Source organism: Urocitellus parryii, chromosome 6 (assembly GCF_045843805.1).
Source record: "Urocitellus parryii isolate mUroPar1 chromosome 6, mUroPar1.hap1, whole genome shotgun sequence".
Classification (NCBI taxonomy): domain Eukaryota; kingdom Metazoa; phylum Chordata; class Mammalia; order Rodentia; family Sciuridae; genus Urocitellus; species Urocitellus parryii.
The window spans coordinates 137,183,666-137,208,886 of record NC_135536.1 but is presented as its reverse complement, the minus strand read 5'-3'; the positions used below and the strand labels follow the sequence as shown (position 1 = coordinate 137,208,886).

Genomic DNA, 25,221 nt, shown 5'->3' with positions numbered 1-25,221 from the left:
TAGAAAGAATCAATAGCAAATAGACTTGCTAAGAAAGGAAGGAACCCGCAGGGCCATCAGCGTACTGAGCAGCAGCAAGCAGTGAATGGTGTGAGAAGAGCTGCAGGAGGACCTGGAAGAGCAGGGCCCTGACAGCCATGGTGAGGATACTGTACTTTTCAGTTTGTTTTTAAAAAAAATTTTTCTGGCAGTCTGGAAATCAGTATCACATGGTTTTGTGGTCTGAAAGGGGAAGAAGGGAATGGATATGAGACATAGACGTTGAATGTTTACATTTCTTATATTTGTCTCATTTTACATACACAAATCATATTTCTATAGCCAGTATTTTCCTAGAATTTCACACTTATTATAGAATTAGTGATGGGATATAACTCCAGATAAGACTTTTTCAAAGTCCATGCTTTTTATCATAGACTTTTTTTTTTTAAAATATTGAAAGAACCCTTCAAAGTTTTACCTTGATCACTTCTCTCCCATTGTGGGAATTCCTTTTGTGACACTTTTTAGATAACATGATAACATTTAAGTTCATTTTGTCACATTTAGCAGGCTTTCCCCATAATTAATTTATTTCTTCCTTGTCATCCATTAGTGTTCTCCAGTTATTTTTACAAAATCATTTTGAATTTTTCTATCTTCTGTCAGTGTTCAAAAAATAAGTGTGTTGGATGTGATTCTGCAATCTGTACAATCAGAAAAATGAGAAATTATACGCCAGTTGATTCAAATGTATGAATTGGCAAGATCATTGTAATGTCATGTGTAGCTAATATAAATAAATAAATAGGGAAAAAAAGTACAGATAAAAAAAAATAAGTGTGTTGGGAGCATGTACCAGTTAAATTTATAAGTGATCATGTGCATGTTTTCACTCCACTCCTATGTGTAGAAGTTTCGTTTTTTTGTACTAAGGATTTTTCATTTTTCATCTATTCATTAATATATTTAAGCCCTCAGAACATCTCTTAATTCATATTAAAAGCTCAACAAATATTTGTTGATTGAGTACATTAATATTTTAAAATTTAAAGTATGGATTCATGAGCCCCATGTTATATAAATTGTGTTTAATGTGCTGATAACTTTAATATATGAACACAGATAAAATATGCCAAGAATCACAAGGTTTGGATTGTGAGCCTTTCACTTTGGTATTTCATATTTGCAACTCTAATCCCTCCCATTGACATCCTAATAATTCACTGTAAATTAGCTTCAGAATCCTCATTCTTGGTTTTATACTGGTACTTTCTTTGGCTTACTCTGTATTCTGATCTGCTTCCTTTGTCAGTTCTGTGTAGTTAGTCTCATTGAAGGTCTTTTGTCTCCAGAGTTTCTCCTAAGATTTCCCTGAAGCTGGGTGCATTGGTCTTTATGTGCACGTGAGTTAGCTCTTGTATCATCATTGACCATCAACATTGCCAAAGTCTTAGCTCCTTTCCAGAAATTTTTATACATACAAAAACTTCAGTGGGTACTATTCTGTCATCACCCACCGCTTTGTCCCTTAGTCTACTTAACACATCCCTCTTCTTTGTATATGACAACCCCTTGATTCCCCTTTCCGGATGCATATTTAGCTTTGGGTTCTATAAGTGGTTAATAACTACAAATCATAGACTGAAAAGGAATATGGAAGAATTTTAATTATTGGCAGGGACCCGGGTTTAGTACCAACCAATATGCCCAGTTTTCCCAACATCCTTCAAAAAGCTAGAACTGACTTCACATGTCAGTGAGTGTTGAGAGCTTCGCATAGCTAAACTTCAGCTCATGATGAGCATTCCTAGAGGACATCAAGAATCAGAAACTTCCTGCAAAACTAACATACTGAAAGGAAGGAGGTCAGCAATGCATGACTAAATTTGTTACTGTAAAATTTACGGTGATGTTAGCCAGGCCTTCTTCTGTTTTCCTAATTTCCTAACTTTTGTTACCTAGAAAAAACTGACTACTAATAGTAACATAATTCTTCATGTTATTGATAATTTATCCACAGCATATTTTGTGACTAGTAAATCAGAGTGTTAGCTGAGTGGTTAAAAGATTTGCAATGGTGTTGTATACATCAAATGAAAATATTTACAAAGGAACATTATCCCCTACGCATTGTGGTGCTTGGGCAGGCAACACCAACCTCATTAGCGAAAGCTCGGAAGAAATAGTTTGTCTCTAATTTCATTTCCTGGAGAAATGTACATTCTTTAATAAAAATTGGCCTCTACTTTGCAGCAAAACAAAAAGACATAAGGGGGCTAAGGATTGAAGACAATCACACCATCTACTTGATTGTAGTCTGATTCCCCTGAAGAGACTTTGACTCAAGTATTGGCTTCTATGTCCGGATGGTGGTGGGTTTTTACTTCCGTTTTGTTCAGCCTTGTAACTTTGCCTGGATCTCTTGAGACAGTTGGAGAGGAAATAGGTACCTACCGTGGCTGGGAAGGCTGGGTGTAACCATGAGCTGTATTATTAGGATGTTCAGATATAAACAGTAGCAGAACCACTGAAAATAAATAAATAACCACTGCCAAAAACAAAAGACATTTTCCTCTTCTGAAAATACGTATTGCTCTATTTTCAGACTGTTGGGAACACACTGTGGGTGTAGTTTAGGTCATTACAAGAGGTCCGTAGACTTCATGGCAGGAATGAAAAAATTATCCAAATAGGTATGGCATTTTTTCTGAAGTTACTTTTATCATCTCATGTTCTTTACACACTGTTATCACCAGAACTTTGGATGCTCTGCTTGTCAGGGCAGTTCTGTGGGCAAAGAAAAAACAGTGACTTAGATTATTTTTTTAGCTAAAGAATCATAACTGTGATCGAGGCCAAAAATGTGTTTTTCTGACCTCTGTCTTCAAAAGATGTAGATAACAATATTTAAAATTTGTTTTCTACATTTTCAGCTACTTTAACTATTCCCCTATCCTTCTCTTTCAGTCAGTGGCCAATCTCGTATTTTATTCATAGCTCAGTGATTCCATAAGGGCAAAATTTGGAGTCAGGGGCACTCATCATCATCATATAACCTTCATTTTTTTCTCTTAAAAATCTAATTGCTAACAGTGCCAGTACTGATGTTTCTTCCTTTTGTGTCTCCTAATTCTGATAGAATCTTTTGCCAAGCCTAGTCTCACACAGAATTGGATAAAAAGAGAGTTGATAGTACAAGGACCAGCTTATCCATTAGTGTAAGAACCTCAATCTTAGAGGTCACATATTGGGAAAGAGCCTGACATGAGAATAAGCATCATAAAATAAAAAGATAGTTGGTAGATTTTAATTTCCTATACTAATAAGTTTCAAATGCATTGCCATGCTCATGTCCTGGCATTGTATCTAGCCTACTGGGAAACCCTCTAAAAATGTTTCTAAGAGAGCAACATGGTGTGGCCTTTAAGTTGCCTTGGTTGTGTGAGTGAAAATAAAACTGTAGAGTTATTGATGAATAGAACGGAGAGTAGGACAAATTTATCTGCCACATCAGTGATTCTAAAATAGGGAAGGAAGAGGAGGAGATGTTTTGTAATCAAATTTATCTCTTTTAAGCATCTTACTTATATAGTAATCGCAATATTCTTCACACATGAATACGATATGCTTGGTATTGCTGTTGTACAGGATGTGGCTGAAAATGCTGATACATGTTTTGACATTCTTTCCACACTTAGTGCAATATGGAGTTTGTCCTCTGGTTAATGGCATTGACCATGATTGGTAGCATCTGGCTCAGATTACTGGCTCTGACTCTGGCTTTGTGGGCTTCCTGACTGGTTTACTTTCCACAAATTTGTATATTTCTCAGTGCTGCACTCTCTTTTTAAAAAGTCATGATTATATATATATATGATAAAATTTGCCATTTTTAGGAATACAGTTCAGCAATGTTAAGTATATTCACACTGTTGTATAACCATCACCATCAGACATCTTCAAAACTTTCACACCTTCCTAAATTAAAACTCTGTAACTGTAAACAATAACTCCCATTCCTCCTGCCCTCTAGTCCCTGGTAACCACCAGTCTATATTCTGTTTCTGATTTTGACTACTCTAGGTAGCTCATGTAATTAGAATTGTACAATATTTGTCCTTTTGTAACTGTTTCATTTCACTCAGCACAATGTCTTCAGAGTTCATCCACACTGTAACCTTTTTAAGGCTAAATGTTCTTTTTAAAGTACATACCACATTTTGTTTGTCCATATATCTGTCAGTGGACATTTGGACCATTTTAATTGTTTGGCTAATGCAAATAGTGCCACTATAATAAGCATTGGATACCAATTCCCGTTTGAATCCCTGCTTTCAGTTCTTTGGGCTGTACTCCCAGAAGTAGAGAATCGCTAAGTCATAAAAGAAATTGTGTATTCTCAAGTTTTTGAAGAACCGCCACACCATTTTCCATAGTGAATGCACCATTACATATTCCTACTAGTAACACACAAGGGTTCCATTTTCTGTACATCCTCACTAACACTTTTTATTTTCACTCTGTAATTTTTTTAATACTAGCATAATGGGTATGAAGTGATATCTCATTGTGGTTTCTATTTGCATTTCCTTAATGCATACTTTTGTGCCACTTATGTATCTAAGAAGCCAGCAAATACAAGACTTCTAAGCTACTTCCCTGCAAATAGGTATTATCAAACATGATTGCCACTGTGTGTGTGTATTCTCTGTGCTCTGTTTTGGCACACTCTTTTCACCTATTCACTCAACAACAAGTGAAACTATATCCAACCTTTCTTCTCTCAAGCCTCCTTAAAGTTTTTTAACCTTTTGCAAGACAGGTTGACATCTCAAGCTTAGTAAAATAGAGTGTACTGTTGTCGTCTTCCCCTCTGGATTAACTTTATTTATTAATTGTGGACCTTTGATCCCACGTTATCTCTTACATTGATGGATTCTGCTATTTGTACTAGCTCTTTGATGTACATCTTTTTCTATACACCAAAGTACATTTCCCCATTTGAGTTGTACACTGCTTCTAGAGTAGACTAGTTTAGACTCCTCTTAACTGGTCTTTGTGTTCCTGATACTTTCTTACTCCCCAATATTCTATTTTTATCTCTACATTCTAGAATTATTTTCCAAGTACAACACTGATCCTTTCACTCTCTTCCTTATATGATTATTGGGTACCAATACCTTTGGTAGGGAATAAAACCTAACTTTATTGTAGCCATATCTCCTATTCTTTCCTTAGTTTAGACCTTTGGACACTATTGGGATTTTTGTGCTCCTGAAAGACATTTAAGCAAAGGTCCTTAATCTAGATTATAATCATGGGCACCAGAATCCCTGATTGTGACAAATGCATGTTCTTTTATAAGGGTTCCATGGCTTTCCTTAGATTCTTGATGGAATGAATCCATGATATAAAAAACTGAAGTCCAGCCCTAGAGTTTTGCTTTAACTGTTTTGCTCATACTTTTGTTCACATGGCTAGAATTTCCTGCATTGTCATCTTTCTCTTTCTCAATCACACTGCCTACTTTTAAGGCCTGCTTCTTTATGCTTCTACTTTTGTTGAGCTTTTTTCAAATCCCTGAAATTGTTTTTATGCTAGGAGTTTACTTACCTCTTTAGATTTCAGTTATTTCTGTATCTGTTGTCTTTCACACTCTAAACAGTATCTACCAAGCTACAGGCTACGGTTAGTAAAGGTATCTCACTGAGCCTGATAATTCATAGACTTATATGTTTATATATACATACATCTGTTATCCTGGGTTTTGGAGGCAATATAACATTTTACATTAAAAAGGGTTCTTCAGAGCAGGGCACAGTGGCACATGCCTATAATCCCATTCACTTGGCAGGCTGAGGCAAAAGGATCACAAGTTCAATACCAGGTAATCACCCCCCACCCAACCTCCTGAAAAAAAAAAAAAAAAAGATGAAGAAGAAGAAGAAAGACTCTCCAGACTTCTAAACCCTGGAACCTTTGTGCAAATTGTAATGAAAATCATATTTATTCATCTTACCTATTGTCATACTTCTCACATCATCGCAATACACAGTTTCTTACCTAAATGGGTTTTCCAAGAATGCTGGCTGGCTAGCTCTGTGGATGTACTAATTTGTAGCTGATAACTTTAAGAAAGAAGCCACCTTTTTTTTTTTTTTTTTTTTAAGAAGAATGTATTTTTTGGGCTGGGGTTGTAGCTCAGCAGCAGAGTACTTGCCTAGTACATGTGAGGCCCTGGGTTTGAGCCTTAGCACCATAAATAAATAAATAAATAAATAAATAAATAAATAAAGGTATTATGTCCACCTACGATTTAAAGGGGGAGCAGGCTGTGGTTGTGGCTCAGTGTAGAGCGCATGCCTAGCATGTGTGAGACACTGGGTTTAATTCTCAGCACCACATATAAATAAATAACTAAAATAAAGTTCCGTCAACATCTAAAAAATTGGGTCATGTGGTGGTTCCTTGCCTAATCTTTTAAGTAACCTCTATACTGATTTCTATAGTTGTATTAGTTTATTTATTATTTCTCTCACATTTTTAATTGGCATATTAGAGTTGTACATACTGATGTGATTTGTTGTTACATATTTGTATATGCATTCAATACACAGTACAATATAATTTAGCCAATACCACTCCCCAGCACTTCCCCCCTCCCTCCTAATCCCCCACCCCTTGGTCCCTTTGATCTCCCTTTGATTTTCATGAGATCTGCCCCATCTTTCTTTTCCTCTTTCCTCTCTTCTGCATATGAGAGAAAACATATGACCCTAACCTTCTGAGTTTGACTTACTATACTTAACATAATGGTTTCAAGTTCCATCATTTTCCTTCAAATGCCATAATTTCATTTTACTTTATGGCCGAATAAAACTCCATTCTGTGTATATATCACATTTTCTTTATTCATTCATCCATTGATGGACACTTAGGCTGGTTTCATAGTTTGGCTGTTGTGAATTGGGTTGCTATAAATGTGAGTATGCATGTATCACTGTCGTATGATGACTTTAATTCTTCATGATAAATACCAAGGAGTGGTGTAGCTGGGTCATATGATGGTTCCTTGCCTAATCTTTTAAGGAACCTCTATACTAATTTCTGTAGTTGTACTAATTTATAATCTCACCAACAGTGTAAAAAGTATTCCTTTTTCTCCGTATCCTCTCCAGCATTTAATATTACTTGTGTTCTTGTTGACTGCCTTTCTGACTAGTGTGACATGAAATCTTATAGTTGTGATTTGCACCTTTCTAATTGCTAGTGATGTTAAACATTTTTTCATATATTTGTTGTCCATTTGTATTTCTTTTGAGAATTGTCTGTTTAATTAATTGTGTATTAATTGGGTTATTTGATTGTGTAAAGTTTGAGTTCTTTATATATTCTAAATAGTAATCCTCTGTCAGAAGAATAGCTAGCAAAGATTTCTCCCATTCTGTAGATTCTTTCTTTCTTTGCCTTCCTAATTGTTTCCTTAATGTCCAGAAGTTTTATAATTTGATGCCATTCCATTTATTAACTCTGGACATTATTTTTTGAACTTTAGAAGTCCTATTGAGAAAGTCATTGGCTGTAACTGAAAGTTGGAGTGTTGACTCTACATTTTCTTCTAGGAGTTGCATAGTTTCTGGTCTAATTCCTGGGTCTTTACTTCATTTTGAGTTGATTTTTGTGCAGGGTGAGAGATAAGATTATAGTTTCATTCTGAAAAATGCCGTCTTGTGCTAGATTTCCCAGTCTTTTTCTGGCATACAAGTACTGAATTACCTGAAATTCTACTATTTTTTAGTATAGATTTTACTTTTAAAAGTTTATAAATTAAACCTTCAAACAAAAAAGGAAATGACTGAAAATGTGCATCATCTGATATATAATTAGATGACATCTAGTTAGAGACAAAAAAAAACTCCTCAACACATTACTAATAATCAACTTTTGGTGATTAAAAACATAGCTACTAGTAATAGGCAACCCCAAAACAAATAAATTGTTTTGATGTTTGAAACATTGATATACACAGTTGCATTTTAGTTAAGTTTTATTTGTATTTATTAATTGATTGATTGGTACCAGGCATTGAACCCAGAGACGTGTAACCACAAGACACATCCCCAGCTCCTTTTAAAATTTTATTTAGAGACAGGATCTTGCTGAGTTATTCAGGCCCTTGCTAAGTTGCTGAGGTTGGCTTTGAACCTGCTTCAGCTTCCCAAGCCACTGGGATTACAGGCATGTGCCACCATGCCTAGCTTAAGTTTCATTTTAATATATTTTATTTTCTACATATTTTTAATCTAAATTAATCAGTGACATTGTCTTCCAGTAAATTTTTACTGGAGATGTTATCAGGTACACTTTGCCAGACTTACTTACTTACTTTCTCTCTCTCTCTCTCTCTCTCTCTGTGTGTGTGTGTGTGTGTGTGTGTGTGTGTTGAGTACAGGGAATTGAACCCAGAAATGCATTACCACTGAGGTACATCCCCAATCCTTTATTTTTTATTTTGATACTGGCTCTCACTAATTAGGGCATTACTAAGTTGCTGGGTGACCTCTGAACTTGAATCCTCCTGCCTTAGCCTACCAAATAGCTAGAATTATAGGCATGTACCACAGTAGCTGGCTCAGATTTATTCAGTGTAATATTAATATTAAAAATACAGTAAGCAGTTGCTATTGAATCCTGAGGTAAAGAACAAAAAGAGACGTTTGCATGGGTAGGTAATGAGCACGAAATACAAGTATAAGGGAACTTGAGTCTGATTCTTTGTTTCTGAATACTAGTTAACTATTGCTTTGGTCACATTACTTCACCTCTTTGGCCTCTAATTTTTTATGGGACTAGTAAATGGAGGTAAATATAATCCTTAAGATTCTCACTTTTAATTTTCTTCAGAATCACTGAGAATAATGAATTCAAAGATTACCCATTAAGCCTCCACCATGAACCACGTATTAATAGTGAGGAGAACCATGGAATGAAAGTTGTGATTCTGTTCTCAAGAACCTTACATACAACATAGTTCACATACAAGGACTTAATTCCCAAGTTACCAAGACTCACTAAAAGAAGGAAAGAAAAAATTCTGAGCATGATGAGCATCTTCATTGTGTTTTCCCTTCCTAGAAAGTAAACCATAGGTCAGAAAATATTTTCCATTTTTTAATTAATTAGTTTTGGTACTGGGGATTGAACCCAGAGGCTCTTAACCACTGAGCCACATCCCCAGCCCTTTTTTGTATTTTGTCAGGGTGTTGCTGAGTTACTTAGGGCCTCCTTAAGCTGCTGAAGCTGGCTTTGAACTTGTGATCCACCTGCTTCGGCCTCCTAAGCCAGTGGGAATGCAGGTAGTACTGTGCCCAGGAGAAAATATTTTCCACTTTAAAAGAAAAGGTCATACCTATGATGATGACTACAATCAAAAATAGAGATAAGGGCAAAAGTAAATGTTGGCAAGGGTGTAACGAAATTGTCAAATGGTGCAGCTATTTTGGAAAACAATCCAGGAGTTCCTCAAAATATTAAAGATAAACTTATATGTGTAACCCAGCATTTTTACTCCTAGGTATACACGTAAGAGAAATGAAAACATATGTCCCCACAAAATCTTATATGCAAGTATTCATAGCATTATTATTCGTGGAAGCCACAAAAGTGAAAATAACACATATGTCCATTAATTGATGAATAGATACCTAAAATTTGGGGATGTCATTTGGTGAAATATTATTTGGCAATAAAAGGAATGAAGCATTAATACATAGTACAACCTGGATGAGCCTTGAAAACATTCTGCTAAGTGAAAGAACTCATTCGAAATAGATTAAATAATGTATGACTTCATTTGTATGAAATGTCCACAATATGTGAATCAGTAGAGATTGAAAGTAGGTTGTGGTTATCTAGGATTAAGAGAAAAGGCTGGGATGGGGCATAGACTACTAATGGGTACTCGGTTTCTTTTTTGTCAAGATGAAAACATTCAAAAATTAGGTAGTAGTTGATGATCACACACCTTTGAATATACTAATACCATTGAATTATACTTTAAAAGGGATAAATTTATGTTATGTGAATTACATCATAATAAACATGTTAAAATGCTTACACACACTCAAATTCCACGTGGCTTCCTGGATTAGATCCTGGAACAGAAAAAAAAAATTAGTAAGAATGCAAGTGAAATCTAAATAAAGCCTGCAGTTATTACAGTAGCCTATGCTATTTTCTGTCAACCTAAAATAATAATATATACACATATAATATATAATTATATTTAGTATTATTATTTTGATACTAGGAATTGAAGCCATGGGCATTTTAACCACTGAGCCACATCTCCAGAGTTTTGCTAAATTGCTCAGAGTCTCACCAAGTTGCTAAGTCTGTTTTTGAACTTGACTATCCTCCTGCCTCAGCCTCCCAAGCTGCAGGGATTACAGCATGCACCACCCCTCCTGGCTTCAACCTCAAATTATTACAAAATAAATTTAACAAACATAAGGTACAACATTAGTAGAAAAGCAAATATGAGATAGATTGGGTAGAGAGAAGTGATGGGAGGGGAGGGGTGGGGAAGGGGAGATAGGAAGGGCAGCAGAATAAAATAGACACTAGTATTGCTGTATGTATATACATGTCTGTATAACCAATGTGATTCTGCAACCTGTACACTCAGAAAAAAATGAGAAATTATACCTCATTTGATTCAAATGTATGATATGTCAAGATCATTGTATTGTCATGTGCAACTAATAAAAAACAGAAAAAAAAGAAAAGCAAATATGGGAAGCAATAGAACAATTAAAAGTAATATTAGTTGTCTATGATTTTTCAAGTACACTCAACTAAAAATAGAATCAGGCTTTTTATCATCACAGAACTATGATTTTATCAACAGATTTTTGGTTGCCACTATGTTTAAATTTTTAAATATAACCTAGGATATACTAATTGTCAAGAACTGTAATGAGTCTGAGATTTCACCCTACTTGCAAGCAAACAAGTTAATTTAGGTCTTAACAGTTTCATGGTTGCTGGCTGCAGTCATGGGGCTTCACTTACTCCTTTGTACTCTTTGCACAGCAAACAGCATGAATATAGGCTTCATATAGGTCCCTTTTGCTTCCCAAGGACCATGAAGGCAATAGAGAGGGGACTCAAACCTTTAAAAAAAGCCAGTTTAAAAATGGGCAGTAAGCCTTTTCCTTGATGGAAACATTATACAAGACTGTAAACAAGCTTGTCCTTTGCTTCAGAAGGAAACAGTATTTTATCTTCCAGGGTTGTTTGATATGCACACATTCTTAGAAAGATAATCTAGAATAAAAAGACAGTAAATTGGTGCCTTTGCTCATCAGACCTGCAAAAATGCAAAAGACCCATTGAAAATTGTTTCCTTACACTAATTTGTTCTTATTCCATAGTGTATTCACTTAAGAGATTTTATTTTAATTGTATTTTTTCCATTTTTGTGTTATTTATTATGTATTATTTTGCTAAATATGGAACACTGTTTGTAACATACAAATGCTTTAAATGGCAGGAAAAGCTTAAAGACTCTATAAGCCTATTGCATGTTTAAGGCAAGGATATGTTCCCACATTGGTTATACAATATAACAAGTTTCATATTGAAAAGGTGATGAAAAAAAATTCTAAGATGTAGAATTTAGTAAATTTTCCCAAAATGTTGACTGACAAAATTTGTAGAAGGTTGTAGAAGCAGAGAGGGAGAGAGCAAGCCTATAATTCAGAGTAGTTTATTTTCAGATTCTTCACCCTGTTTTTAAAGAATTGTTATGGTTTTGTTATTTCTATTAACTAAATTTGTTGCTCTATTCATGCAACTCCTTTCTATATCACAAAATAATATTCCATTAAAATATGATAGTCCTGGGCCCTTATTTTTACTGTTAACAGAGAAATTTATTTCACATAAGCAAATCTTGGCCCATTTCAAATGAGATGCAGTTTAAAATGAGAAAAATCTATTTTTTTTCCCTTTAAGAAAATTTGTTGCATCACTTCTTTGACAGATGTGAGTAGGGTTTGGTGAAGTTAATGAGTATATGGTTAATACTTTATTGTGCATAACTAGTTCAAATTTTTGAGAGGATTTTTTGTATAATACTAGGGTTCCTGCTAAACATTTTTTTTTCATTTAAAATCGTTTTCAAATATTGGGCATCATTTTATAACACATTAGGAAATGAAACAGTTATGGCCTCTGGCTCCTGCTGCCTTTTTCTCTGTAGTGGTAAAATAGCTGAAATGAGCAAATGTTTTGTTTCACATGGTTCTAAGTTTGCATTTTGGTTACTTGTAAGTAATTTAATTCTTTTCTCTTGTTGTCAATTATGTATAATTCTTGAAAATGTTCTGTAACTTTCTGCCTCATCCCACTCAGTATATTTAGTAAAATTGTTGATCTTTATCAACAGAGTAGTTTAATATATTCTCACTGAAGTGATCAGAAAATTAGAGAGTTCATAGAGGTCATTAAATAAAATCATAGTTTCTGTGTTTTGGCACTACACACATTCAATTACATGATAATTTGTTTAGATAATCCTATTTATATTATTTAGAATTACAGTTGAGTGTTTCAGTTTTAATGAGATTGGGGGTTGTGATATTAAGGTGTTTACAAGTTGTTAAGACTAAAATTTATATTATGCTTCACTTTAAAATAAATAAATAAATAAATATATATATATATATATATATATTTTATATAATTTGCCTGTAATAAAACTCACCTGTTAGGGCTGGGGAGGTAGCTTAGTGGTAGAGCCCTTGGTTAAACATGGATAAGGCCCTGGGTTCAATCCCCAGCACAGGAATGATTTTTTTTTTTATCAGTTTAGATTTGCTTGTGTTTAAGCAAATTTTAAATTCTGTAATCAGTACACCATTGTATAGGAATCTGTCAGTTCAAAAGATCCTTTCTGTCCCTTTATACTCAGTCTATCTGTCCAGTCCTTGTTAATCACTAATATGCTTTCTGACATTACAGTTTGCCTTCCCTAAAATATCATGTATATAGAACTGTACAGTAGATCATCTTTTGTCTGCCCCCCCACACTTTTTAGCGTCATTCTCTTGAGATTGATTTATGTTGTGTAAATCTCGAGTTCATTCCTTCTTATTGTGAGTCTACTGCATTGCATACTATAGTGTGGCTATTTAAACTGTTTCTAGTTTGTGTCTATTATGAATTAATCTGCTATGAATATGTCAGTATACATCCTTATGTGAAAATAGGTTTTGATTTTTCTTGGATTAAAATACCCATGCCATATTATATGTAAGTGTATGTTTGACATTATAAGGAATTGCTAGATCATTTTTTTTATTGGTTGTTCATAACATTACAAAGCTCTTGACATATCATATTTCATACATTAGATTCAAGTGGGTTATGAACTCCCATTTTTACCCCAAATACAGATTGCAGAATCACATCGGTTACACATCCACATTTTTACATAATGCCCTATTAGTAACTGTTGTATTCTGCTGCCTTTCCTATCCTCTACTATCCCCCCTCCCCTCCCCTCCCATCTTCTCTCTCTACCCCATCTACTGTAATTCATTTCTCTCCTTCTTTTTATTCCCATTCTCCTCACAACCTCTTATATGTAATTTTGTATAACAATGAGGGTCTCCTTCCATTTCCATGCAGTTTCCCTTTTCTCTCCCTTTCCCTCCCACCTCATGTCTCTGTTTAATGTTAATCTTTTCCTCTTGCTCTTCCTCCCTGCTCTGTTCTTAGTTGCTCTCATTATATCAAAGAAGACATTTGGCATTTGTTTTTTAGGGATTGGCTAGCTTCACTTAGCATAATCTGCTCTAATGCCATCCATTTCCCTGCAAATTCCATGATTTTGTCATTTTTTAGTGCAGAGTAATACTCCATTGTGTATAAATGCCACATTTTTTTATCCATTCATCTATTGAAGGGCATCTGGGTTGGTTCCACAGTCTAGCTATTGTGAATTGTGCTGCTATGAACATCGATGTGGCAGTATCCCTGTAGTATGCTCTTTTAAGGTCTTTAGGGAATAGTCCGAGAAGGGGAATAGCTGGGTCAAATGATGGTTCCATTCCCAGCTTTCCAAGGAATCTCCATACTGCTTTCCAAATTGGCTGCACCAATTTGCAGTCCCACCAGCAGTGTACAAGTGTACCCTTTTCCCCACATCCTCACCAGCACTTGTTGTTGTTTGACTTCATAATGGCTGCCAATCTTACTGGAGTGAGATGGTATTTTAGGGTGGTTTTGATTTTCATTTCTCCGACTGCTAGAGATGGTGAGCATTTTTTCATGTACTTGTTGATTGATTGTATGTCCTCCTCTGAGAAGTGTCTGTTCAGGTCCTTGGCCCATTTGTTGATTGGGTTATTTGTTATCTTATTGTTTAATTTTTTGAGTTCTTTGTATATTCTAGATATTAGGGCTCTATCTGAAGTGTGAGGGGTAAAAATTTGTTCCCAGGATGTAGGCTCTCTATTTACCTCCCTTATTGTTTCTCTTGCTGAGAAAAAACTTTTTAGTTTAAGTAAGTCCCATTTGTTGATTCTTGTTATTAACTCTTGTGCTATGGGTGTCCTATTAAGGAATTTGGAGCCCGACCCCACAATATGTAGATTGGAGCCAACTTTTTCTTCTATCAGGCGCAGAGTCTCTGATTTGATATCAAGCTCCTTGATCCATTTTGAGTTAACTTTTGTGCATGGCGAGAGAAAGGGATTCAGTTTCAATTTGTTGCATATGGATTTCCAGTTTTCCCAGAACCATTTGTTGAAGATGCTATCCTTCCTCCATTGCATGCTTTTAGCCCCTTTATCAAATATAAGATAGTTGTAACTTTGTGGATTAGTCTCTGTGTCCTCTGTTCTGTACCATTGGTCCACCCGCCTGTTTTGGTACCAGTACCATGCTGTTTTTGTTACTATTGCTCTGTAGTATAGTTTGAAATCTGGTATCGCTATGCCGCCTGATTCACACTTCCTGCTTAGAGTTGCTTTTGCTATTCTGGGTCTTTTATTTTTCCATATGAATTTCATGATTGCTTTCTCTATTTCTACAAGAAATGCCGTTGGGATTTTGATTGGCATTGCATTAAACCTATAGAGAACTTTTGGTAATATCGCCATTTTGATGATGTTAGTTCTGCCTATCCATGAACAGGGTATATTTTTCCATCTTCTAAGATCTTCTTCTATTTCTCTCTTTAGGGTTCTGTAGTTTTCATTGTATAAATCTTTCACCTCTTTTGTTAGGTTGATTCCCAGGTATTTTATTTTATTTATTTTTTTTTGAGGATATTGTGAATGGGGTGTTTTTCCTCATTTCTGTTTCAGAAGTTTTGTCGCTGATATACAGAAATGCCTTTGATTTATGTGTGTTGATTTTATATCCTGCCACTTTGCTGAATTCATTTATTAGTTCTAGTAGTTTCTTTGTAGACCCTTTTGGGTCTTCTAGGTATAGAATCATGTCTTCTGCAAATAGTGATAATTTAAGTTCTTCTTTTCCTATTTTTATGCCTTTAATTTCTTTCATCTATTTGCTCTGGCCAGTGTTTCGAGAACTATATTGAATAGAAGTGGTGATAGAGGGCATCCCTGTCTTGTTCCAGATTTTAGATCATTTTTAAAGTGGCTATACTGTTTTTCATTCATACATCATGTTTCAATTGCTCTATATTTTTGTCAACACTTATTTTATCAGTCTTTGATTTTAGACACCCTAGTGGACGTGTACCTGTATAGTGACTTTGACTTGCATTTTCCTGTTAAGCAATGATTTTCTAGATCTTTTCCCATGCTTATTTGCCATTCATATATCTTTTGGTTTTTGATGAAATGTTCAAGTTCTTTACCTATTTGAAAAGTGTTGTCATAACAATCTAATAGTCTTTTTGTTTGTTTTTAAATGTTGTTGGTAAGAGTCCTTTAGCAGGTGTTCTGTATATATTTTCTCCCTGCCTGTAATTTGCCCTTTCATTTAACTAACTTGGTTTTTGAGGAGCAAGTTTTAATGTAGATACAGATGAATTTATCAGTTTTTTATTCTCTTTTGTGTGTAACTTTAATAAATTTTTGCGTAATCCAATATCACAAGAAAATATTCCTGTTTTCTCTACAAGTTTTAAAGTGTTGGCTTTGATATTTTCATATGTAATTAAATTTGAGTTCATTTTTTTTTGAGAGAGAGAGAGAGAATTTTTCAGTATTTTTTTTTTTTTTTTTTTTTTTTTTAGTTCTCGGCAGACACAACATCTTTATTTTATTTTTATACTGTTCTGAGAATCCAACCCAGCGCATGCCAGGCGAGCGCGCCACCGCTTGAGCCTTGAGTTCATTTTTTATGAATGGTATAAAATTTGAGATTTTTGGCGAGTTATTTATTTGTGTGTTTGTGTATGTCTTTTTCACAGTCCAGTTATGCAGTGGAGTAAGTTGCAAGACAGTCAAAGTAAGTGCCCAGACATGTCAGGGAAGACATGATTTATTGGGAAAACTTACAAGAGATCAGGGTCTACATCGAGAAGAGATCACTGTCAACCGGCTGACAGATAGTACCTCTGTCCCTTACCATGTTTTGCCAGGCAGTGCCTCCTTTCCCTCATGGAGTTTGTCCAGTGGTCGCTGTTTGACAAGTGACATGTATCCCTCAGTTCAGTGTGCTCAGTTCTGCTTTATGATAGGCTGCAGAAGCAGTGACATCATCAGCATTAGCTTGTTAGTTTGTTTGATCAGCATCACAAGGAGCAACTGTCCCAGTATACATGCAAAAAAAGTAGCTTTCTACAACTAACACTAAGTTAACCTTCATTTCCCTTGTGCATAAGAGAGAGCCAAGTCCTTCAAAATATTATGTATCTGGACTTTCTGGCCCAAGATTGCTCTCATTGTTCCATTAACTGGGCTTGGGTCTTTGGGATCAGAAAGGAAGCATTTAGGGATAGGGTGTTTTACTATCCCCCTTTCTATTAGGGATGATACAGCATATGTATTGTTGAAGTATTATTTGTTCATGTAACTATTTTCCCCCATTGAAATACATTGACATCTTTGTCAAAATCATTGAGCTATCTCTATGAGAGTCTATTTGTAGATTTTGTGTTTTCTTCCATTGACCTGTGTGTCTTATCTGTACACCAATACCACACAGGTTTGATTGGTGTGACTTCTATAGAAAGTTTTGAGATCATGTAGTGATTTAAGAGAGAACTAACAACTGTTGAAGTTTTGTGATCTGTACACATGGTATCTCTTCATATTAATTTGAGCCTGCTTCAATTTCTCTCATCCAGTATCTCAGAGTTTTCAGAGTACAAGTTGTACTTGTGTTTTCTTAAAATTACCCTCATTATTCTTTGATACTTTTGTAAACAGTATTACTTTTACTTTCATTTTGAATTTATGATTATTTGTTACTAGTATATAGTGCTAGTTTGTAGAAGTAGTATCAATTTTGGGGTGGGGTTAAGGACTATGTATCTGGCACTCTTCCAAATCATTTATTCTCATATTACTTTTGTAAATTACTTAGGATTTTTCTACATAGAGTTGTGCCATTTGTGAAAAAAGAAAGTTATGTTTTTATTTTATTTCTTTTTCTGATTTTATGCAATGACTAGAACTTCCAGAATGATGTTAAATAGAAGTGATTAAAGTGTGCATCTTTGACTTGTTTTCCTATCACAGATGAAAGCATTTAGTCTTTTCACCATAAAATATGATGCTAACTGTAGGGCTTTTATATAGTTTCCCCTTATCTGACTGAGAAATTTTCTTTCTGTTCCTAATATTCTTAGGATTTTTAATCATGAATAGATGTTGAATTTTTCCAGGTTTTTTCATCTATTGAAAATCATTAAATCATTAGTTTGTGAGTTTGGGATGTAAATTGATTTTTTTTAATGCTAAACTAACCTTGTATTCTTGGGATTAACTCATTTGGTCACAGTATCTTCATCTATTACATATATTGCTTGATAGAATATATCTAACATTTTGTTAAGAATTTTTTTATTGATGTCCTTGAGTAATACTATTCCAGGGGGTGGTACTGGGCTTATAAAACAAGATATGTACCTTTTCTTCTATTTTCTATAGAAAATATTTTTTTCTATTTATTTTATACTTTGTATAGAATTTGTATTATTTCCTTCTTAAATATTTGGTAGTTTGGTGGAATTCACTACTGAAGCCATCTGGGCCTGGAGTACTCCTTGTAAGAAAGTTTTAAACTATGAATTAATGTATTTAATAAGGCTATTAAAGTTGTTTATGTCTTGAGTAAATTTCAGTAGTTTGTAGTTTCATGAATTTTTTATAGTAAAGTTGTTCATAATATTCCATTAGTCTTTCAGTGTCTATAGAATCTATAATCATTTCCCTCTGGGATCGACAGTATTGGTGATTTGTAAATTTTCTTTTCTTCAGTCCAGCTAGCATTTTATTGATAGTTTTGATCCTTTTAGGGAGCCAGCTTTCTATATTGTTGATTTTATTTTTTTTATATTCTTATTCATTTCTGTCCACTATTTTCTGTATTGCTTACTTTGGATTAGTTTGCTGTTCTTTTTCAAGTTTCTTAAGGTGGAAGCTTACATTACTGATTTGAGAACTTCCTTGTTTTCAAATGTTACAAACTTACTGTTGCTTTGTTCTAAGTATTGCTTTGTACCAACAAACTTTTATATGTGGTATTTTAATTTTTATTCAGTTTAAAATATTGTTTTCCTTGATATTTCCTATTTGATTCATTGGTTACTTAGAATTATTTTAAAAAATTTTTAAATATTATTTGGGGTTTTTCAGTGATCTTTTGTTTTTGGTTTCTGATATAATGCTGTTGTGGTAAGAGTATACATGTTAAGATTTTAATCCTCTTAAATTTAAGAATTTATAGGCTTTATTTATTAAAGGTTGATGCCTTTGAAGTTTTTTGTATCTTTGCCAATTTCATGTCTAGTTATTTTATTAATTACTGAGAGAGAAGTGTCGAAATCTTTAATGGTAACCTTAAAGTTTTTCTTATTTCAAAGTTACGGAACATAGAGGGTTATAATGTTAAGATGGTTGCAAGATATAAAAGCTAAATTTTTAAAAGCTATTTAATTTAGGAGGAAGGGAGTATATTTGCTTTTTAGAATTGCAAAGACTTGCATTCCAGAACCATTCCTGCTATTTGTGATCTTGGAAATCCTTCTTACCCTATTTTTCCTTTGGGTGAATAGAGGTAACACAAACTTTTGGTGGCTATTGTGATGATTGGATGAGATAATACTTGTAGAATTCTTAACATGGTACCTGGCGTGTATTAATTCCTAAATAGGAATTATTTTGTTTTTTTAAATTTTTGTGTCTTTTCTTAACTTGCATACTAGGACATTAAATATGCATTTTAATATTTGGTCGATTTCATCTTGTTGACTTCTTTATTATTTTACCCTTGGCCTGCACCATGTCCTTTTTTGTCCTTGTTGTTTATTTTTTCCTCTTGCTTTTGTATGCCTCTTTTATTGACAGTCTCTTCAGAGCTTTGAGTGTACATTGCCTTGGTTGTATTGAAGCTTTTGTTGTATGTTTTTCTTCCTTGACATAATTTTACCCACCTTGCAATAAAGTAGTAAAGAAAAAGATGGAAGGGTTTATATAATAGATAAACTTTAACAACTATAAAATTGTTCCATATTACTTTGCTGTCTGAAACAAGTTGTTTTTCTTTTCCAGATAAACCGAGAAAGCTGGTGTACAATAGAACCATGCCCAGAGGCAGCATCTCTTTTGGCTTCCCAGCAGAGCCCAGGTAAGCAGAGTTTTCCCATTTTCCAGTTTGCCTGAGAAACTACATCCAAAATGTTCATTTTTCTGGAGCCATAATTCTACTCTAATAATAGATCATTGATTCGTAGCTCTCCCCTTCCTTAGCATGTTCCACAGGAATCAGAGGAATGGATATGTGTGATGTTCATAGGCGTCTGGTTCATAGGCATCTCATTGAAGATGAGCACAGATAGTTTTCTTCATTTTATTTTAGAGGCAACAGACTTAACATGTAGCTTTATGATTTATTAATTTATTTGTGAAATTATCTGGTGCTGTGAATTTGTGTGTGATATAGGTTTTTTAATCTGATAAAATTGTAAATATATGTATTATTAGGGACTAAACCCATGCTTCTCAATTTTGGCTACACAGTGGATTTATCTGGGTGTGCAAGCTTTCAAAATACCTGGGTCCTATTCTCTGAGATTCTGATTTAATTAGGCTGGGTATGGCCTGAATCTCAGAATCGTAAGCTGCTTTGGTTTTCCTCTTGGGTAGCTATGGTTGAGAACTATTGCAACTTTGGAAAAAATTGTCAAGAATTTAATTTGTTATTTACCCTTTCCGTATCCTAACTTCAAGCATAAGTAGTTTGGCCTTTTTAGTGATTATTTTTAAAGCTCAACATAACAGAATTTCAGATCTGAATTACACTTCTGTACTTCAGACCTGAGATTTGTATTTTAGGCAGGTTTTTTTTGTTTTGTTTTGTTTTGTTTTTTTTTTTTTGTGTGTGTGTGTGTGTGTGTGTGTGTATCCATCCCAGGTGTATACTGTATCTCGAAGTTTTCTTTTTTTCTCTGTTTCTCCCTCCTTTCCTCCTCCTCCTCCTCCTCCTGTTTTGTTTTGTTTTGTTTTTATTTTGTTTTGTTTGTGGTTTTGTCCATTTGTAGTACTAGGGATTGAACCTAGGGGTACTCTGCCACCATCCCTAGAACTTTTTTATTTTGAGACAGGTTCTCCCTAAATTGCTGAGGCTGACCTGGAACTTGTTATCCCCCTGTCTTAGACTCCTGAGTAATTGGGCCACCACAACAGGCTTCAGTTTTTGTTTTACTTTACAGTGTCTCAGTAGAACAATAGAGTTAGAGCAAATAAGATAATAATGTTCTTTAAGATCACTTTGTGTGATAAATACAAGATAGGATTATAATTAGCATGATTTAACAAAGCCCAGTACATGTTGCTGATGTTTTCCTATTCTTTTTCAACTAAAATTTGTTAGCATATACAGTCATATATGGCCCAAAGATAAGGATACATTCTGAGAAATGTGTCTGAGGTGATTTTTACCATTGTGTGAACATGATAGAGTGTACTTAGGCAAATCTGGGTGGTATAGGTACGATCTGCTGCACACCTAAGCTGTGTGGTATATACCATCATATATGTGGTCCGCTGCTGACTGAAATATTTTTATGTGGTGCAGAAATTTGTCATTTTAAACCCAAAAGACTGGATAACATCTCAAAAAGTATATTTTCTGTTAGCTTTTAAAAAGTTAATGATGCAGTACACAAAAATTGGGGGCATATTTGTATATGGGTTATAAAACCTGACTTGTCCTTGCTATGCCCATTTTCAGATAACTGTCATCTGGATATTTAAAGAATCACACATTACAGATTGATGGAGTCTGAACTTGATTAGGCACATGTATCACATATCTGCTAAGTGCTAAGGACCAGAGTTCTGGTTACTATGTGTATAAATTATTTATGTCACTACAACTCCTGGAAGATACTAATCATTTCATTTCACTGGTAAGAAAATAAAGAGTAGAGAGTCAAATTACTTCTTGCCTGTGATCTAGATTTAAGCCAAATCCATTGAACTATAAAAATAGTACTCTACTCTTGTTTATGTTGCTCTACATTATTCATTAGGTGATGTGTAGGAAGAAATGAAAGAGTTCATTAATTTTGAAAACTTAACACATGTGACACAAGATCTGGTCACCTTTGGGGGAATGCCCCCCCAACACACACACACACACACACAAAATGGAGGTGGTTCTGAGGTTATAATGGTTTAAGGTCTTTGTGTCTCCATTACTTCTTTTCCATCCCCTTCCCTTTTCCCTACCCCAGCAGTCAACATTATCTCAAACAGTGAACTGTTCCTCTCCCAAACTAGGTTTGTGGTCCTTTTTGCTGGCTTGGATTTATTTTCTGGGTGAGGTATTTCTAAGTCTGAATCTGGATCTTTCTGTGGATTTTCTGTTAGAATATCTTGAGCTGGGTTGTTTTCCAGTCTGGAATTTGGACATGGTCTGTTAGATTGCCAGCTGGACAATCTAGCAGCTCAGCATAGTTGCTGTGACAGCCCTTTCTTTTCTTGGCTAACTCCCTTGTTTTCCCCTCAGCCACAGAATGGAGCTTTTAATTTTTCCAAGTGGGAAAAGGGAAAGGAATAGAAAGATCACAAACCCACCAACTCCACCTAAGTTTTACTACATTCTGTGCAATGTAGGGGAGGGGACTTCCAGAATACCCATAATTTCCAATGTCTCAAAGGCAGGTCCCTTCCCATTGAACTAACACATCTGAAATAGTCCATTAACTATAGGGTCTTTTTTTTTTAATTTCAAATTTTTAAAGTTAATCCACAGCCCTGACTCATTTCATGTGGATGGCATCCTTTACACAATTCTATGATGAAATTATCTTTTAATGTGTTCATTTCTGCCACAGATAAAACCCCCTCTCCCCTTATATTTTTATTTGGACACTCCCCAGTACCTAAATAAATGCCTAACTACAGAAAAAGTAGTTTTTCTGACAAGCAGTGCATTACCTATTCTGATTCAATGCCTCCTTCATCAGAACTTACCTGGCTGGTTCAGGGTAAATAATTTTATTATTAATTCTTAATTTAGATAAAAACTTCCCATTAGCTGTACCCTACATCCACACCTCTCTCACTTGCTCTCCTTCCTCCCTTTCTTTCTCTCTCTCCTACACACATACACACACACACACAAACATCATTCAAGCATTGAATCTAAGAATCAGAAGATTCACTGGAAATTAACTGGTGCAGTCTACATTCCTCCCTTTGTATATATTATAGCTTTTCTTATAATATCTTGACATAGGCATTCAGTCTGTGCTCCAACTGTCCTGGTAAAGTGACATTGTTTACTTTTTGAGGCCTCAGCAAAGTCCTGAGAATAGTGAAAACTCTGCCACTTAAACTCAGTGGTCTTTGTTCAGTTCCTAGAAGAATACAGAAAGAAATATACTGCTGTCTTTAGGCACATTTTCTTCAAATTGTTGCCCAAGCTGAATGTAGCCTGTTTGTTTCTACTGTTGTGACCGCATTACCATGTACACATTTTTTGTTTTATCAGTTTTCCAGTTTAAATGTTGTCTGGGAATAAACAGTCATGTGTAATATGGTCTTGAAAACACATAGTGACAGGATCATCCCCATTTGGATTCCAGTACATTGAATGTTAATAGGATGTAAAATTATTTGTGTGTGTTTGTTTTGACATCACCTTGTATTGTCAGCTCCTTTTTAATTTGCTTTCAACCAAGACTTCTGGGTAGAGATTTAATGAACTGCTGCCTTCATCACTTGGGTCACATACAGATTTGATTCAGTATACATGTATATATGTCCTCACCAAACAATAAAATAACTTAGGAGCGCCTGTCTTCAAACCTCCAAAGAAGGTTAATATCTACCCACTACTTGACTTTTGGATTCTTCATCTGGAATATGTTAGTAGCAAGAATGGGAACTGGTGAACCAAAAGAAGGATCTATGACAGAACTATTAACTCAAATGTGAAGGAACCATTGGATTTCATGGGTTAAATCTCTGTAATCCTATTGCTAGCAGGTCTTATGTCCCTTTGTTCACAAAGTTAATAGGAAATAATAAGTGCATTGTCAATTTCAGGTTAAGTCTTAAGGATCCTTCATGTGAGTATAATAGTTTTGTCATGGACCCCACCTCTCATTCATCAATCTCCATCCTAGTTATTGAATTGAAAACAGATTCCAGATGGATACGTTTTTCTACTTCAGCACATTTTTTTCTGATGTAAGATCTGTTTAAAGGGAGGAAAAGTTAAGTTACATTTACTATTACTCAGTAGAAACCATAAGTGTAATACACATATATTTATTGATAGCACCCCCTTTGTCTTTATACCACTGTTTAGAAAAGGTAACAAGTTTCCAGAAAGAACTTTAGTCCCAAGCTAAAATTGGCCTCAAACCCTATCACATAATTTCCTAGTAATGAACTTCAGATTTTGGTGGCAAAAGAGAATTATTCCCTAACTACCAGGAGGAACCATTACTGTTTAGATAGAATATGATTCTAGATCATCGTTCTTTCTTTACCTTACATAAACATGGCTAACTCATAAGCGGCCTATGGCAAACGTATTATCCTAGAATTGGAATAGTAGAAACTATTAATTTGACTTTTAGTAGTAGAAGCTACTAATTTGAATTCTTGATATCTAAAAAGAAAGAGAAAGAATGAAGGAATGGATGTGGAAAAGTGGGGAAAACAAAAGAGAAGAAAGGTTAGTTGCTTGGAAGAAAAGAAAAATTTTTAAGTATCAGTTGAATAAATTTTCTTTTTCAGGATGTGAGAACATTTTGGATGTTGCATTGAGCGGAGAGTGTAGCTCAAAACAAGATGTACTTCAGAGAGAATCTGGGAGTGATTCTGACCTCTTTCATTCACCCAGTGATGAAATGGACAGCATCATCTTCTCAAAGGTATTTGGGTACCTTCCCTTTTCATTTTGTCCAGTGATTCTCATGCTCCCTTTGGTCTTCCTTAAATCTCTTTCACTTTGTTCTTCTCCTATGCTCATCATCTTCTCAAGGCATATTATTTCCCTTAATATGTGACTCCTACTGGTAAATTGTGATCCAGCTGGCCCCATAGATTTCGCTTGCCTTTGTAATCCCTTTTGAAAAAGGAAATGAGATTTCCAGAGTTTAGGAAAAAAGGCATTATCCAAATTTATTTTCTGCAAAATTCAGCTTGTTTACATGCAAGTTTTGGAACTTGCATTGAAATCAAAGGCATGGAAGTTCCTTTAGAATGAACTAAATCATATGACTAAATCATATGACAGTGAACACTATTCCTTGGGCAGGAAAGGACTACAACTTAGACTGTGTGAGGTCATGTGTGTAAGCTAACCATAGATTCATTTTCTGATTGATGTGTGGAGGCCTGAAACTTTACTGTTGATCCTGGTGATATCACCCTTATTCATCCACCCTGCTTAATTGGAACTTTCTAGATCTTTGCTAAGGGATTCAAGCTTTCTATATAGTGAAAAATTCATGCACACAAACCAAGTTATGTTTGCATAGAGTTTGAGGCTAGGGAAGTGGGTGAT

General features: G+C 34.8%; 1 protein-coding gene across 3 annotated transcripts in view; it reads left to right on the top strand.

Annotated features, from left to right (window-relative positions):
* Positions 1 to 25,221, top strand: part of Akap13 (A-kinase anchoring protein 13) — a 317,423-nt gene that overhangs the window by 205,052 nt on the left and 87,150 nt on the right. For all 3 annotated transcript variants that reach the window (XM_077800210.1, XM_026412667.2, XM_026412666.2), the window contains 2 exons: positions 19,746 to 19,821; positions 24,450 to 24,586. In XM_077800210.1, the coding sequence (XP_077656336.1) occupies positions 19,746 to 19,821; positions 24,450 to 24,586 (213 nt within the window). The remainder of the gene's footprint in view (positions 1 to 19,745; positions 19,822 to 24,449; positions 24,587 to 25,221) is intronic.